This window comes from Anser cygnoides, chromosome 5 (assembly GCF_040182565.1).
Source record: "Anser cygnoides isolate HZ-2024a breed goose chromosome 5, Taihu_goose_T2T_genome, whole genome shotgun sequence".
Lineage (NCBI taxonomy): Eukaryota > Metazoa > Chordata > Aves > Anseriformes > Anatidae > Anser > Anser cygnoides.
Genome location: NC_089877.1, coordinates 44,374,885 through 44,390,685, shown reverse-complemented (window position 1 = coordinate 44,390,685; position 15,801 = coordinate 44,374,885). Strand labels below are relative to the sequence as shown.

The 15,801-nt window shown below is 40.5% G+C and overlaps 1 protein-coding gene across 22 annotated transcripts in view; it reads right to left on the bottom strand.

The window, feature by feature from the left end:
• The window catches only part of NRXN3 (neurexin 3), a 1,012,648-nt gene that overhangs the window by 637,720 nt on the left and 359,127 nt on the right, over positions 1-15,801 (bottom strand). For 20 of the 22 annotated variants that reach the window (XM_066997130.1, XM_066997141.1, XM_066997143.1 and 17 more), the window contains 2 exons: positions 12,692-12,895; positions 5,375-5,401 (listed from right to left, as the gene is read on the bottom strand). In XM_066997130.1, coding sequence (XP_066853231.1) covers positions 5,375-5,401; positions 12,692-12,895 — 231 coding nt within the window. The remainder of the gene's footprint in view (positions 1-5,374; positions 5,402-12,691; positions 12,896-15,801) is intronic. The other 2 variants (XM_066997148.1, XM_048059901.2) reach the window with 1 other exon arrangement.

Below are 15,801 nucleotides of genomic sequence, written 5' to 3'. Positions count from 1 at the left end.
CTGCAAGTCACTAGAGCAGCTCTCTGGACCACTTTTCAGACTAAGGGGGTTGCTACCTAGGGATGAGTCATGTTATGGGATGCAGGGGAAAGCAGTTTGAGATTGCCCAGGACTTATTGCAGCATACTCGAGCAGCAATCAATGGCAGGACAAAGGGGGAGTTTAGGTGATCTGGGGAGGAACAAGAATGGAAAAAGAGTGAGGGGAGAAAAAGGGACATTCAGTTGGCTGGTGTGTGTGTGTGTGTGTGAAAATGCCTGGCTAAGCTGTACAGATGCAACAAATGCCAGGTTTGCTTTCACCACTACAATATGACATACTAATGGCTTGTCACTTTTCAGGCTGTATGAGCATTCATTTCTTCCTGATTACGTTTAAATGGCATTAGTAGATACTAAAGTCACAAATACGATGTGTCTGTTTAATCACACCTCTTCACTTTCCAAATAATGTTTTCACGTTAGAGTACTATTAAGCTTTTATTAAAATGACAGCAACATCCCTAAGAATCAGATAAGTGCACTTGTTTTTATAACATTTTGATTAGATTAGAGTTAGCATGGCTTCCTATTCACTTAAGAGGATATCGAAAAAAGAAAACTTAAAATCTCTCCCAGAGTTACACATCATAGGCTGGTATTTGCTGTTGTTACAGAAGCACTTAAACGAAACATTAACACTGCACTGAATGAAGGCACTAAGTACAGTAAGCATGGTAGCTGAAAAGGAAGAACAAATCCTATATTCTAGCTGTCTTCTTTCACTCTCTTCCATTTTTGCTTTTAGCAACAGGCAAGAGAAGAGGATCAGGATTTTCTGAAGCTTCATGAGGCACATGAAAATAGGTAAGGGCTTGTATGGCATGCTTTAGTGAGGAGAAGAGGCCTCGTTATGAAATACCAAGCGATAAGGTAGAAGTATTCACTGCCCCAAAGGCACTGAAAGTGACCCTTGGGAAGATCAAACCTCCCATAACCATAGTGTCAAACTATGTGACTGTGACTAATGCCATGCCACATAAACGGTTTGGGAAAAGGAGAGGGAACTGAACCAAGAAAAAGAACACAAACATTATCCTAGAAACAACACAAACTGAAGACACTCTACAAGACACTGAATCTGTAGCACATAGCCCTGTCCTCCATGCTTATTATTTGGTAGAATGCTGAAAACTATCCCCTTTGGACTGATATGAAGCAGGGGGGTCATCACTGAAAAGGGAATAAAGCAAATTAAGGATGAGATATTTTCAGAAAACTGGAGAAAAATCAGAGCACCAGACAGTATGACACAAATTATAAAACTATAACAGCAACCTTAACTTTCTTTAAAGTAAGCTATATATTTCAAGAACCAGTTTACAGGAGGTGGGCCAAGGAGCTACATTCTTTGGTAAGTTCTGTTTAAAAAAAAAAAATAAAAGGTATGTGTGCAAAAATATAAGGGTATTTAGTCTATGCATATTTTCCCCATAAATCCAGCAAACAAAATGTTGCTACCCATTATGTCTGCATTATGTTGAAGAATCTTTCAGTACATCTCCACATTCTATTTTGGGCCCCGATACTACTTTTGGTTGTGCTGATTTTACATTAAGAGGAAAATAGAGTTACTACTTAGTCAAATCTGTGTAAGCAACAGCACTGTTGGGTCCATCTAAATACAAGCTCTGTCAGCATGCAAAAACAAATAAGACCAGTTTATGTAACTACAGGAGTGAGGCATGGGGATGAAACGAGTAAAAAATATTCCTGTTGGAGGACATCATGTCAGTCTTCCGTTCCAGAACTGTGGGATATGACTGACTAAAAATAAAGACGGCAAGAAGAAATGACATGATGGAAAACAGCAGTTTCCAACAGATATATGGCATCCCAAAAATATGCAAACAAAAACCTCTCACTCTATCCAATGAAAACTAAGAGCAAGGATATTGAAAACTAAATGCTTACCTCTGACAATACACTGGACTCCTCTCGGATAGCATGAGCTTCAGTGCTTGCTGTGATCTTGCTAGTAGGCTCTTTAACCTAACACATTCCATGAGATCCCCAAAGTACAGTTCTGTTTACCTTTAAAACCACAAACCAGGTCCTTACATTCAGTTAGCAATGGTGACTGCTTGACCTGAAACTCTTCAGCTGACTGGGAATTCCATTTGTCAAGTTAATTTAAAACATTTCTACTGACTTTGACAGACCCATCTGCATATTAATAACTCCCTCTGCACAAGTAAATGTCTTGTGCCTGCAAGAATAGCTACAACGTTATTTGGTTTGTTCTTGCCTAGCCGTATTTTATTCATGCAAGGGTATACAGTTTTCCATCAATCAGTTCCCAGCAGGTTTTCTTCGAGAAAGCAGGACAGACGACCTGAGTCATTGCAACAGGCAGCAACGAAACAAGGTGTTGGAGGGACTAGGAAAGGGGTTGTTCATTTTAAGCAAAGCATCATAAAAAATAAATTAGGAAAATCCGAAGTATTTTTTTTTTAATAAATAAATATCAACCTTCAAAAGAAGACTGTATTTAAAAATGCAGCAACCTCAACAATTAAAAATGCATGGAAGCAAAATGATTCAAGATGTTTTGATGCTTATGGAAAAGCTAACAAAAACACTCTGGATTCAGACTGTCTTCCCACCGATCTGATCTTAAGATTCTGGTTTTCTTTTTTTTGTTTTAAAAAATAAAAAAAATGTTTCTTCCAGTTACTGCTAAATTTTATTTTGTATGAAAACCACACCTTGCTACTAAAGCTGATTTCCCACCTGAAAAGTCCTCCACAGATGAGCCTCTAATATCCATCTGTCATCAGAAGTTGAAGATGATGGCAACAACATCAGATGATACCAGAGAAACTGGTATGGATGCTCAAATGACACACATGAACAAGAAGTATGGTGCAAGCATCTACATAGAGTTGTGGGTGGCTAAGCATCAAAAACATATGAACTTTTCGGAAGTAGAAGATCCTATTTTTATGCAAATGCCCTCTGCTACTGCTGGGTGAAAACTGGCAATCTCATCAGAGGTTCAAGACAGTTTTCCTGATTGCCAGCTCCATCTTGAAATACAGTGTTCAAACTCAGATGAGCAAGAGGAATTCAACAAGAGCTGCCAGGTTTGAGTCATACAGGACTAATCTCACATAGCCCTGCAACAGGGCAGGAGGAGGAAGCAGTTCTCAAAGCTGTTGACTCACAATTAAGCCCCTGCAGCACACCAGGGCTCACAAATGGAATAATCACACATCAGTCAATGCTTTAGCTTCTTTCTCTGAATGCAGACTCCTAGGGACCATCTCCCAAGACCATGAAACTAATTGCTTCCACTTTCCTGAAAAGTAGGATCTGAATCTGGCAGTGACCCAGAAGGAAAGCTGATCTATTACTAGGAGGGGAACACACGACACAGACACACGACCATCTGCTGTCTAACAATACAAACATACTCTTAGTCCAAAACTATAGCACATATATTAAGAAAATGCTTTGCAACGATGTTCTCTTGCTCCCTCAGTGCTGCTACAACTATTTCTGTAGTGTGTTGCTCCACCTCTAATTGAAAGCTCTGCTTTTAGGGTTGCAACACACTTCTTTCCATTTTCCTGCTAGCTTGGATGGGGCTCTTTGGTAAATAAAAAGACCACAGCCTCTAGAAAACATATAGACTCATAGAATCACCTAGGTTGGAAAAGACCTTCAAGATCGAGTCCAACCATCAACCTGACCTACCAAGCGCCATCACTAACTCTCATCCCTTAGTGCCATACCCACACATCTCTTAAATACGTCCAGGGATGGGGACCCCACCACTTCCCTGGCCAGCTTGTTCTGTGCTTGACTGCCCGAGAAAAATTTTTTCCTAATATTCAAAGCAAAACCTCCCCTGGCACAACTTGAGACTGTTTTCCTTGCATCCTATCACTTGTTACCTGAGAAAAAAAGACTTACACCCACCTCCCTATAATCTCCTTTCAGGCATGTGTAGAAAGGGATACAGTCTCCCCTGAGCCTCCTCTTCTCCTGTTAACAACCCCAGTTCCCTCAGCCGCTCCTCATAAATCCTGTTTTCTAATCCCTTCACCAACTCCTTTGCTCTTCTCTGCACACGCTTGAGCAACTCAATATCTTTCTTGTATTGAGGGAACCAAAACCGAACACAATATTTGAGATGTAGTCTCATCAATGTTGCATACAAAGCAAAAATCCTTTCCCTAGTCCTGCTGGCCACACCACTTCTGATGCAGGCCAAGATGCCAGTGGCCTTCTCCACCACCTGGGCACGTGGCTGGCTCCTGTTCAACCAGCACCTCCAGGTCCTTTTCTGCTGGGCAGCTTTCTAGCCACTTTTCCCCAAGCCTACACCACACATGGACCAACCTCACCTCTTAATTCATTATAGCTCTTCCAAAGTGATGTTCAGTCTTCCATAAATCATCTAACACCCAGGATCTGTCAGTGCAGCAAGGAATCTGGTTTCAAGTAAGATACACCTTAAAGCCATACTTGAGATCTAAACAGCATTCTTTGGGAATAGTGTTTCAGTTTTAAGCCTACAGCAACTTCAAACAGCTCTTTGAAGTAAACAGAAAAGATTATTTCCTTTATCACAGACTAAAATTGGATATGGTCTTTTAATATTATTTTTCATGCAAGGGTATACAGTTTTCTATCAACCAGCATCTTTTTACAGCCACCTTCCCTACCTCAACAGACCGAAGGGAATCTTCAGTGAAACACAGACTCATCTGGACTTTTTTTATGGAACCTAAGAGTGGTAAATGCTATATAAAAGGCTCTCATATAACTCTGATAATATACTCAAAAACTAAGATCTAATTTTCTTTCTTCAATACCGCCCCCCCAAATGACTTTGAATAAGTATCAGGTTAAGATGTCACCATTCTGAAATAAAGTGAAAGTTTAAGACTTGGTTTTTTGTGTGTTTGTTTAAATATGCATGCTTTTTTTTTTTTTTTTTTTTTTTTTGTAGTGGAGAAGTGCATACAGTACCTGTTGTTATTCTTATGTGGCTCTTTAAAAGTTTTCATAAAGACAACAGGTTACCAGTGAAATACAATATCAGCTCATCAGGTTCCTCAGGTGTTCTTCTGCAAAGCTATGAAATAACAGTTCATCTCCTCCTTGGAGAAACCTAACACAAAATTTTCACATACAATCACCATAAGGTCTTTCCTCCTCCCCCCAGCTTCATATCCCACCCAGCCTTTCAATTTCAGAGGATTTTTTAAAAAAAGAAACGAGAAAAATAAAATTAAAGAAAAAACAGCTTATAAAACAGCAAAGAAAATAAAGTTATTTTAATATATATAGAAAGAGAACAAAATGAAACTTGAGGGAAAACTTACTGGCGTTACAGTTTATCCTGATACAGTCTAGATGGGGAAAAATAAATGAAAGATGAAATTGCATCCTTCAAGGTAACAGCTGCAGACATCCAAAAACAATCAGTCCACCCTTCCGGGGACAGACACACGCAAAGAGATGTGGCCATTTTATATTTATATACAGTCTGTACAAGGTCAGGAGTGGGTGTATATGTACAGTATATTCTACGTAAAGATCTGTTACATAAATATATATATACACACACAGATATATATATACACATATGTATAGAGATATACCAATGTACATATATATCCACGTGTTGACACAGAAAGCTATTTCCTTTTTATAAAAGCCTGTACATCTAAGAGTATCTTCTACTCCAGAACAAGAACTGATGTGAATTACAAGAAAAAATTGACAATTAAGGCACAAAAAGATCTCCCTTGAAATGCAAGTCATACGCCACTGTAATTTCTCTTTTTAAAAACCTTTAGCAATTTCTCTGAGAAGCTTAAAATTTCAAGTCAACCTTTACACTTGGTTTCTTTTGAATTAATTCGTATTGTTATTGCATAAATACACCATCTGTCCAACACAGAATACCTGTAAAATCAGCCTATGAGATTTGTTGGTGCAATATTTAACCCTTCCCAGCTCTCCCAAAGACAGACCCTCGACTCATTTCCCCTCGTGCCAGCCCAGAACAATTTTTAGTATGTGCACGGGCACATTTGACACTGTCCATTCAGGCGTGGAAAGGGTTAATATACTGCCCGGTTGTGTCCTGTCATAAAATGGCCACTTGCAAACAGCTAACCGCACGAACGCCCAGCCCAGATTTCAGCTAGTTCCGGATGTTGGGAATACTTTTTTGGTTTTTTGTTTGCTTTGCAGGGACTACGGGGATTTCTTGCAAAGGTCCCCAGCCCTGCCAGTTCCTCCAAGCCCAGTTTCGCCTTGCTGTCCGAACGCTAAGACTGAACGGGGTGCTCCTAACGTTCAGGGAGAAGACGAAAGGGGCAGAGAAGTGGCAGGTCTGGGAACCTTTGCTGGCCCTGCATCATTCAGAGTTGACGGACAAGGGAGGGAGGAGAAGGGGTATATGGAAATTAAAATAGAATTATGGTTGTGGAGTCTAATAAATAGGAACTGCTCAAAAAAACAAAGTTGAGGTAGAGCAGCCTGAGCTAGAGGGCTTCTGAGCACTGCTTCTCTACTTTAACACACTCATGCTCAGCATATCTCAGGACATGACCCGTAAGAAGATTTTATACTTATAAATGCCTACTTACAGCCTCGTGAATATCTGTTACTGCGGTGTCCAGTTTGGGTGAACACTGTCATACCAGTGCTATTACATATTTTGGGACACGCTGACCTTCTCTCAGGAAACCAAGGCCAGGAATAATAGCACCATGCTACTGGACACCCTTGTCCGGACACTCTGCCAGGTAACTTGACCAGCAGAGATATTTATTTATATTTATTACAGAGATATGGCCGGACATCAAAGATTACACAAAATGGCAGAGAAACAGAAAGCAGTTTGCTGCTTAACTGGACTAATTTTGTATTTATTCAGGCAGATGTAGGAAAATTATTTCAGCAGCTGCAACTGAATGTTGTTCTTAAAAATAAAAGGTGAAAAAAGAGTAAGAGTCTACAAATAAAAAGTCATAATGGGTAGGGGTATACCAATTGGGAGCAGCATAGCCAGAGAGAGTCTGTTTTCAAGCAGAACTTCTCTTGAGAAAATCTGGGTTTGGTTTTGTGCGATTAGGTTTGTCATGTGTCGTCAACCGCAACAGAAAAGTGGGAGCAAACAGCCCTGGAGCAATTGGTACGATCACCATACAGTGGTGGCTATATCCCTTGCAGGAGTTGGGTGGGGTAAGGGGAGCTCTCGAGTACCAGCTACCTGTGGAGCCAGCTACCCTTGCCTCTACAGCCTGAAAGAGAGCGAGAGAGACTCCAGTCTCATGGCAAGCAAGTGAGATCAAGGGAGCTGATACAGCTAGAACAACATGGGAATGTTTTATGGGCTAAGCAGTAAGTGTGCTGTAAAGAGAAACATGGCTGGTCATTAGCAACATTCATCAAATTTAGAAATTAGAACAATAGCTGTGCATTTTATCTCTGCAGACATGTTTTGCATTTTTAATTGTTTTGCAGCATTCCTGAAATAACTACATGTCCCAGGACTTCTTCCCAGTCGATGACTGCTCCAGGTGAATGGATCAATGTTTTACACTGAAAACGAACATAGCCCTTACACTGACTGGTAGATTTCTATTTCAAAGGATAATGACAGACCAGGTCACTGGGGCAGTGGTGCTGACAACTACCATGGCACTGTCTGATCTTCAGTCTCTGCAAGCATGACAGCTCTGCAATGCCACACCATGGGGTGCCAGGCAGAAATGCCCAAACTTCCTCCAGAAGAACCTGCTCCTAAACCAGACTAGGTCCAGGTGGGTCAGTAGGGACCCCACTTGGCCCTAAACCTCTTGCATCTGCCTGTTTTGCTACACCAGCACCACCACGCTCTCCTGCAGCTGGGCTAACACTACTGCACTCCAACACAAAGGTGCTCAGTCCACCATGCTATCTCTACAAAAGACTTTGTTACATGCAGTAGACGTACTCTAAGATCCTATGCCTCCTTTTCTCTTTTACAAATGAAAGATAGTCAAGGTGCTGTCTTCCAACACTATGGCAATTTCTGGAAGAGGAGAAACTAGAATGTCTAGGGAGCCATTTAGTTAACAGGCCTCCAAGATCTGGAAGTGTATTATAGAGAAAGACAAAAAATCTCACAGCACCAGTGTCAGGCAAGCTATGAAAGCCGCAGGTGCCCAGAAGCTCTGGGAAAATGAACTAAAAGGAACCTCAAGTCAGTCACTGGAAAGAGAGGCATCCAAAGCCAGAGGTGCTACATTCAAAGAACGAGCACAGTGCTTTTTATTTCTGTAATTCTGAGCCTTGCCCAAAACAAGCCCAAAAAAATATGTATTTTCCTCTAAACTAGTATACAACTCCAAAGCTGAGGATGCTTTCCCTGGCAGTACGTTGCAGGGTGCAAGTTTAGCCAGGTCTCTGTGCTCAAAACAGCAGCAGCTGCGGAATTCAGGAGCAATTAAGAAACTGCGTGGGAGATCCCCATCAGTGCAGTAAGACTTTCAGTAATTATCATCTAGGACTCTCAGCACTGTTACCAGCTTCTACTGATGTGATTTGCTTTGTTTAGATATGGCTGCATTCCTGACTCAAAAGAGGTTTCCCCTTGCTTTGAGTTTCAAAGATGAGTGTGCCTCAACAGCAGTTCTGCTGCTGAATGAGGTATTTGGAGGACAGCAGTAAAGTGACTTCATGGTCTGCAACTACACTGGGAGCAGGATGAGCTGGAAAGACCTTCTACAGTTACTTTCTCTCATTATTATTCGAAGTGTAGATCAGATGCTGTTTCCTTAACGCTTGGAAGCAAGGTTTTCCAGAGCACATCAAAAGAGGGCCAAAGACCCTCTCCTTCAGAAAGGTTAAACAGCTCTACTGCATCTAACTAGCACTAAGAATTCACTGTTTGAATGGAGATATCTTTAGTAGCAGACAGAATTCTCTGGGCATTAGGCCTGGGTTTCTTACCATTTGTATCTTTGTACCACAGAATGGTGATATTTGAGTTACCTGGTATTGCTAAGGCCCCGGCCTGTTTTTTTCCTTGAATTAGTTGAGAGAGTCACCTTTGCTGGGTGAGGACAAAGTGTTTCCTCCTTTTGATGAGCATCCACATATGGTTATGGAAGAGCACTCCAAAGCAAGACTCACAGGTGAAATATAATCAGGGCCTGACTGCTCCTGCTCACTCTAGGTTATTTCCTGGGGGGAAACCAGATGAGGCCCTGTACATGCTCTTACCCCATCTTACAGTGTGGCTCCTTGCCTCTCTCCAACTTCTCAGACTATGCACCCACCTGTAACTATTAGAGGGCATCTGAAAAACATTTTTTTCATGTCTATTATAATTTTAAAAATATATAAAAAATCAAGGGTCACTGTATGCATTTATTATTCAAAAAAGTTATTAATGAAAAAGTGTGAATAGGTATATACCTGCACATGAGTGCATGAACTGCATAAAAGAAAATTTGGTATAAAAGTTCACATACAGTCAAGAAAGAAAAATGGAAAATATGTCTGCTGTGTTTGTATATCGGAATTATTAAAAAAAAAAAGAAAAAAGCCACAACATAATCGTACATTTTGGAAAGGCAAAGATGTCTTTGACAACTCTGAGAAGAAACCTTAAGAAAAGGTAGAAGAGCAGGATGGTTACACTTCCTTACAGGAGAACTGACTCAGATTAACAGGATGTAGGCAGAATTTTTTCTAGTCACAAGAGCCTTGAAGCTGAGCCTGGCCAGGATGAAATAAAACTGAAATATTCTTTATCAGAAGTCAGTGAAACTGTAATCTTTCCATTCACCCATGGGAGGAAAAAAATGTGAACGTGCATCTCCCTATCGGACCAGCCATTTCTTTCCCTTTATGCAAATCTCAGCATCTGAAGTGATTCCCAAGCATGTTCCAAGCCACGACTGGCTTCATCTCTCTCTCTCTCCCCCCTTCCACTCTAGACCCATTTCTTTAGAGTCCTTCTCAACAGAACTGGGATCTGCATCACATTTGGACTTCCTTATCTTCACACAACAAACACTCAAACTACTGTGAGAGCTGCTGTCAACATGCAGACTGCAGTGCCTCTGGCACTCATATGAGAAAGGTCGGAAAAAACTTTGTTGCTTCTCTTAGAGAGTTACTCCTCATTGTTCTTCTTATCCCTCCCATGTCCTACAGCGAGCCCCCGCCCACCCAAGCCCACCGAAGCCTGCTGTACTACGTATATCCCGTTTGGCTGGGTCGGTGCGTGCTGAGGAGGCGGTGGGATAAGCCAGCCCCTGCAGGCTGCTCTGCACGCTCTGTTCTCAGGGCTGTTTGCTGTGCGGGCCGCAGGCTTCAGGCCTTTGAAGGGTTGAATACCATCTTTTGATTTACTATGGCTGATGGGGTATGGGAAAGCTTTACAACTGAAATACACAGAAGAGTTAAAAAGAAAAAAATAAAAATAATAATAATAAAGAAAGAAAAAAAATACAACACAGGAAAGACCTTAATAACCACATAAATGATAATTAGTAATCAAATGTAACAGATCAAAGGAGAAGAAAGAGACAGCTCTTCATAATAGTTTTAAATGACTTTTAAGAAAAGCACAATTATATAACTCACCACTCAAAACAGTCTTTTTTTACACACATCTGTCATGGGTTAGATGCTCAGGGAGATGGCGACACAGATCTGGTCAGCACCGAGCGTGCTCGGGTCTTCAGCTGGTGCTCATGACCGCTTCTCACCAATACAGGCATTTTGTCAGGGTCAAGTGATGAAGACTGTTCTCATTTGTGACATTTTGGCTATGATCAGTCTCCTTAAAGAGTTAGATGTGACTTCCTGTCACACAGAAATGGAATGGCTCTGTTAAGGTCATTCCTCCTCAAAATCTCTTTCTTCAACAGCAAGGTAACTTTGTTGGTTTGAAAGCAGGAAAGTCCCAACTGAAGGAAAATTTCTGAGGTTTGCAGGGTTTCTTTGGATAATGGCTCAAAAGAATTGCTGTTCAACATTCTTACAGTCAAAAGTAGATAAAGGCAGAGATTGGTATCATCAGAGTGCTGTTTCTGCTTGAGAAGTTACTGTCAAAGCTGAAGTTGATCTATTCTCTCTGCACTCTACCTGCTGATAGTTCACCAACTGCCCTATGTTAGGTGGTCACTCAATGGTGCTTTACAGTTTTCTAGTTGAACTAAGGAAAACATATGTATTCCAGACAGGAACCATGTCATATCACTTTTTTTTTTTTTTTAAAGAATATGGACAAGTGTTTCTATGCCCTATAGATGGAGACTATTTTTGACATATGAATTTGCTTAAATGCACCTTATTCTTCTCATTCTCTTATCCCAAAAGCAGAGGTTATGGACTGAATTCACATTTAAAGAAAAAAAAAAGCTAGAAAACAATTTTTAAAATAAGCTGGTCACTTGCTGGTCAACATATTTCTCAGGTGAGAACGCAGAACCTTAAAACCATCACTTAAGCTCATCTATGGTACACAAAGACCTTGATAAATTTATCATATCTACCTAGAACAGGAGATGAAAACCAAAGCCATTACTATAGGTATGGGTGAATAACACTCTTGCTCCTGATATCATCATAGCAGGGCTTTGAAGATGATGTTAGCTCAGAGAAAAAAAAAGTGAAAGCTTGCTCCTGTGGGGTTTGGAATTTTGAAAACTGACACAAGCTTCTGCAGATCATGCACACATCTTCATATGAAACACCCTAGACGTTAGAAGAGGTTTAATATTTCCAATAATCATGATAGTTCTACTTCGACTAAAAATCTCTCAGTTATATTGCTGGATTCACATGAAGCAGTAAGTTGCATCAGTGTAAGTGAAAGAAAGCTTTACCTCCTGCATTTATGTTCTCTAAAAAGACTATTTGTCATTCAGTACAACATTTACAGACTGGCAAGAAAATGGATACAGGAGAATGAATTTCCCCCCACTTTTTCACTGTCATTATTCTTGGACTTTTTTCTAATGGTCTTTTATTATTTTCTAGGAAAGTGTAACTCTAAGGAGACAGAACACAACCTTCTGGGTTCCTTTTATTACTGTTGCCTTCATTTTAACAGCACAATCAAAAGATCTGTTGGTTCTTTTGTTTGTTTGTTTTACTAGACATAAAAAGCCCTAAAGGCTGAAAGATATACTAATTATGAAATAGAAAAAATAAGCAAAATAGAATATTTAAGATCAAGTTGTATCAAACACTGTCCAATTCTTAAAAGGCTTGGGATTCATAGGACTTCTGCTTGCCACCATATCCATTTTGCTTAATTTCCATATTTGGCTTTGACTGTTTTGAGTGATGCTGGATGAATGAGGGATGTAACTGATCAAAAGATGGACCAAGCAGCATGTCTCACACAGAGCTCACCAGTCCCAGACCAAGAAAGGAAACTTAAGAACTTAAAGACTTAAAAACCAACACTGTCCATAACGAAGAACTGACAGCAAATCTCCATGCAGCAATGCAGGGAAGAATTTATCTCCACAAGAGAATATCATTATGAAGGTCTCAGCAGCTATTTTAGAAATCAATCCAATCAAACCAACAGAAATTAAACAATTTTTTTTTTTAAAAAAGACACTAATCACAAGCCCAAATTAAGAGTGAAGTGGCAGTGGGAGGTTTTCATACGATACCTAAATTGACCATAAGTTTGACACGGCCTCCGTCCAACTCCAGGCGCAGAGTATCAGCAGAATCTCGTGAGGTGGTTGCCATCAACAGCCCATAGGCACGCTGTGACATGAAACGGAAGGACACATCTTCTGCTTCTGTATGCATGACCATAGGCATGATGATCTTCATGTACATGCTGCCATCATAGCTCAAGATTGAGGCCTCTGCAAGGAATCAGTAAACAATTTCAAAAAATTAAAATAAGTTACACTTCCGCACAATCTCTATTTCTCACATCTTCCAGAAAATGTGATCTCCATTAGTCCAGCCTTCTCTACCACTAGCTGGAATGACTAGTTCAAATAACGCCTACAGCTCTTCTCCTAGAGTATCTAGTCTTGTTTTGAAATGCCCAGAGTTTCTATTTCTGATATGCTTGAGAGCTGTTGCTTATTCAGTGAGGAATTTCCTTTAAAGGAAAAGAAAAACTGCAAACAATCATGGTCTGTGACACCACTGTCCCTGAACAACCCCTCTTAAAACCAAACCGTGTACAATAAATGGCATCTAGAAAGGTGTTCATGGCCTAAAAAAGGCTGATTGGACAACAAGCATACAAAGGAAGCACGACAGAACTAAGTCCTATACTTGTTCCTTTGTTTCTGGTGGTTGAATTTCATTTATCAAATTAATTGGGCTAAGGCATTAAATGTGAATTGTCATTAATTTAGGACCTACAAAATTCTTTAAAGCATACGATTTATTTTAGAGATTCAGAAAACCACAATCAGAAGTAGCAGAATGAAAATGAACAGACTAAAGTAGGAAAGAAAAAACATGTCTCCAAAGCTGAAGTTAGTTACACTAATGAGAGCTTCCAGGGGTACACATTATTCAGAAATAATGAAAAGTTGGCTGTACAAATCCTTGGAAAAGGACACAGGAAATATTATTTAAAATTGAGTTAATAGATCCACTCTACTTGTAATCATTTCATCTTTTTCAGAGCTGTGTTGTAATGAAAGGGATACTTCAGCAGACAAACATCTATGAGTATGAAGCAGGCTTCTTAACAGTTTGTTTTCCCCCACATCACATTTGTGTTGTTTTGTGTTTTGTTTTTTTTTTCCCCCTCCTTACTAACAGTTAATGTTTCTGGAGCTCTGCTGACACAACTGGTGGCACTGCAATGCAAAAGAAGAAATCAAAATCCATGTCAAGTTCAAGTTTCATTCAAACACAGGAAATGGCAGGAGATGGAGGCACAACAAAAGCCAGGAGTATGGAAAAAAATAACAGGGAAAGAAATTATATTTTTCTATCTTCTCTGAGGCTGTCAACGAAAATGGAGAGTTCAGGTGAGGAAAGGAGTTCAGGTACTTAACAGTCTCTATCTGTTCAAGGGGTTGCAAGCAGAAACTGATATTCTTCTCTAAGGGGGTAGAATTCAAGTCTTGTGATAGAGCTGCAGCAACCAGTATGGCATGGCAATTGCTGTTTCAGCCCATGAATATGCTCTAAAGCACTTTTATCAGCAAAATTTACAAATGTACATAAATGTTTTAATGTATTAAACAGAGCATCCCATCTCCACAGAGCCAACTCCTACAGAAGACAGAGATGTAGACTGCTCCATGTAGGACTTCTACCACAAAACCATGTATAAAAAGCCCAGAGGTCGAAAAAAGCTCCCTAGGCAGGTGGAAGGATTGCTCCGTAAAGCACTCTTACTTGGGATTCTCACCAACATCCCCACCACCACCAAAGGCTAACATCCCATCATTTGCAACAACAAATATTTGGAATCTAGATTTTCTTCTTAAATATTTCAGCCCGTTTTTTGTATTTTCCAGCAGAGCCCTTTTTGCTGACACAAGTGAAACTTCTGGAGGGAAACAGCAAGCTTAGCAGAGCCCATTATTATTGTCCTCTCAAGGCCTAAATGTTAGTGTGGTAATAAACATGCAAAAGAAGTGGTAAATAATGAATAAGTATCAAACTGATATAGTAATAGAGAAGATGTATATATGGGGATGAATCCTGTGACAGATATCACTGTGGCGGTGCTAGTGCTGCAACCCACCACTACTAGATGGTATGCAGCACCTCTCCGGTCACGGGACATACAAACACATTACCAAAAAAGCTTTTCTGTGAGCACCACTAAAATAAGATGGCCGTGAGCAGCACCCCGACTCATCAGTTTTCTTAGCTGCACTCCTCCCACACGGTCATGGTCTGCACACACAACGCGCCCCACACACAACACCCACTCAGCCATACATACTCCTTCTGGGGACCAGCTGTCAGCGCTGCCCCGGGGACTCGCATCTTCGCTTGGGAAAGAAACAGAGAAGGAAAGCGAGATCTTTTTTCAAGGTGGGGGAATGGTTTCTTCTTTTCTAAGTGCAATTCTCTTCCCCCTCACGTCTGCAACTCTTTCTTGCCACCCACAGCTGCAAGCTGGAACCAAATGTACTGTATATTATACATACACTCAAAGGCAGGGCGTATGTACACACAAACCCTCCTTACCCTCCTCTCTCACTGCGGATTGTATTAGAAAATGCAGTCAAGCATGAAATGGCTCTTTTGACGCCTTCAGCTCAGATGTGCCTTGCATGAAACAGTTGCTTGCACTAGCACCTGAATAGCTGTGAGAAGGGGGTTGGAGAATATCAGGACTACGAGTGGGAGTAGCTGACACAAGCGGCCCAGCTCTGCTGCTTCCTTTCCCACAGAGCCACGCATTAGGTACTTTGGAAATTGGAGTTTCTCTGCAGACACTAGAAGACAACAAACCAAAACTGATAATAAGGAGTCTCTTCCCTTCTAATATAATCAATTTGTGTCCTTCAGCTCCACTGATCCCATGGACAGAAGATTACTATCCTTAGATAAGAAATGCCAACTATCGTTATTATACTTATGTAAGAAGAACATGCAAAACACCCAGAATTGCTGAAGATGGCACAAAAATCTAGAAATACATTTTTTGAACAGGGTTTCAGAATCAAAATCTGAATTCCAAAAAGTCTAGAAAATAATCCTCATTCCTAAATTACCCCCAGATTCAAATGCTGTAAATATGGCTTGTATTTGTAACGAGTAACACAGCGAGGGAGCCCCA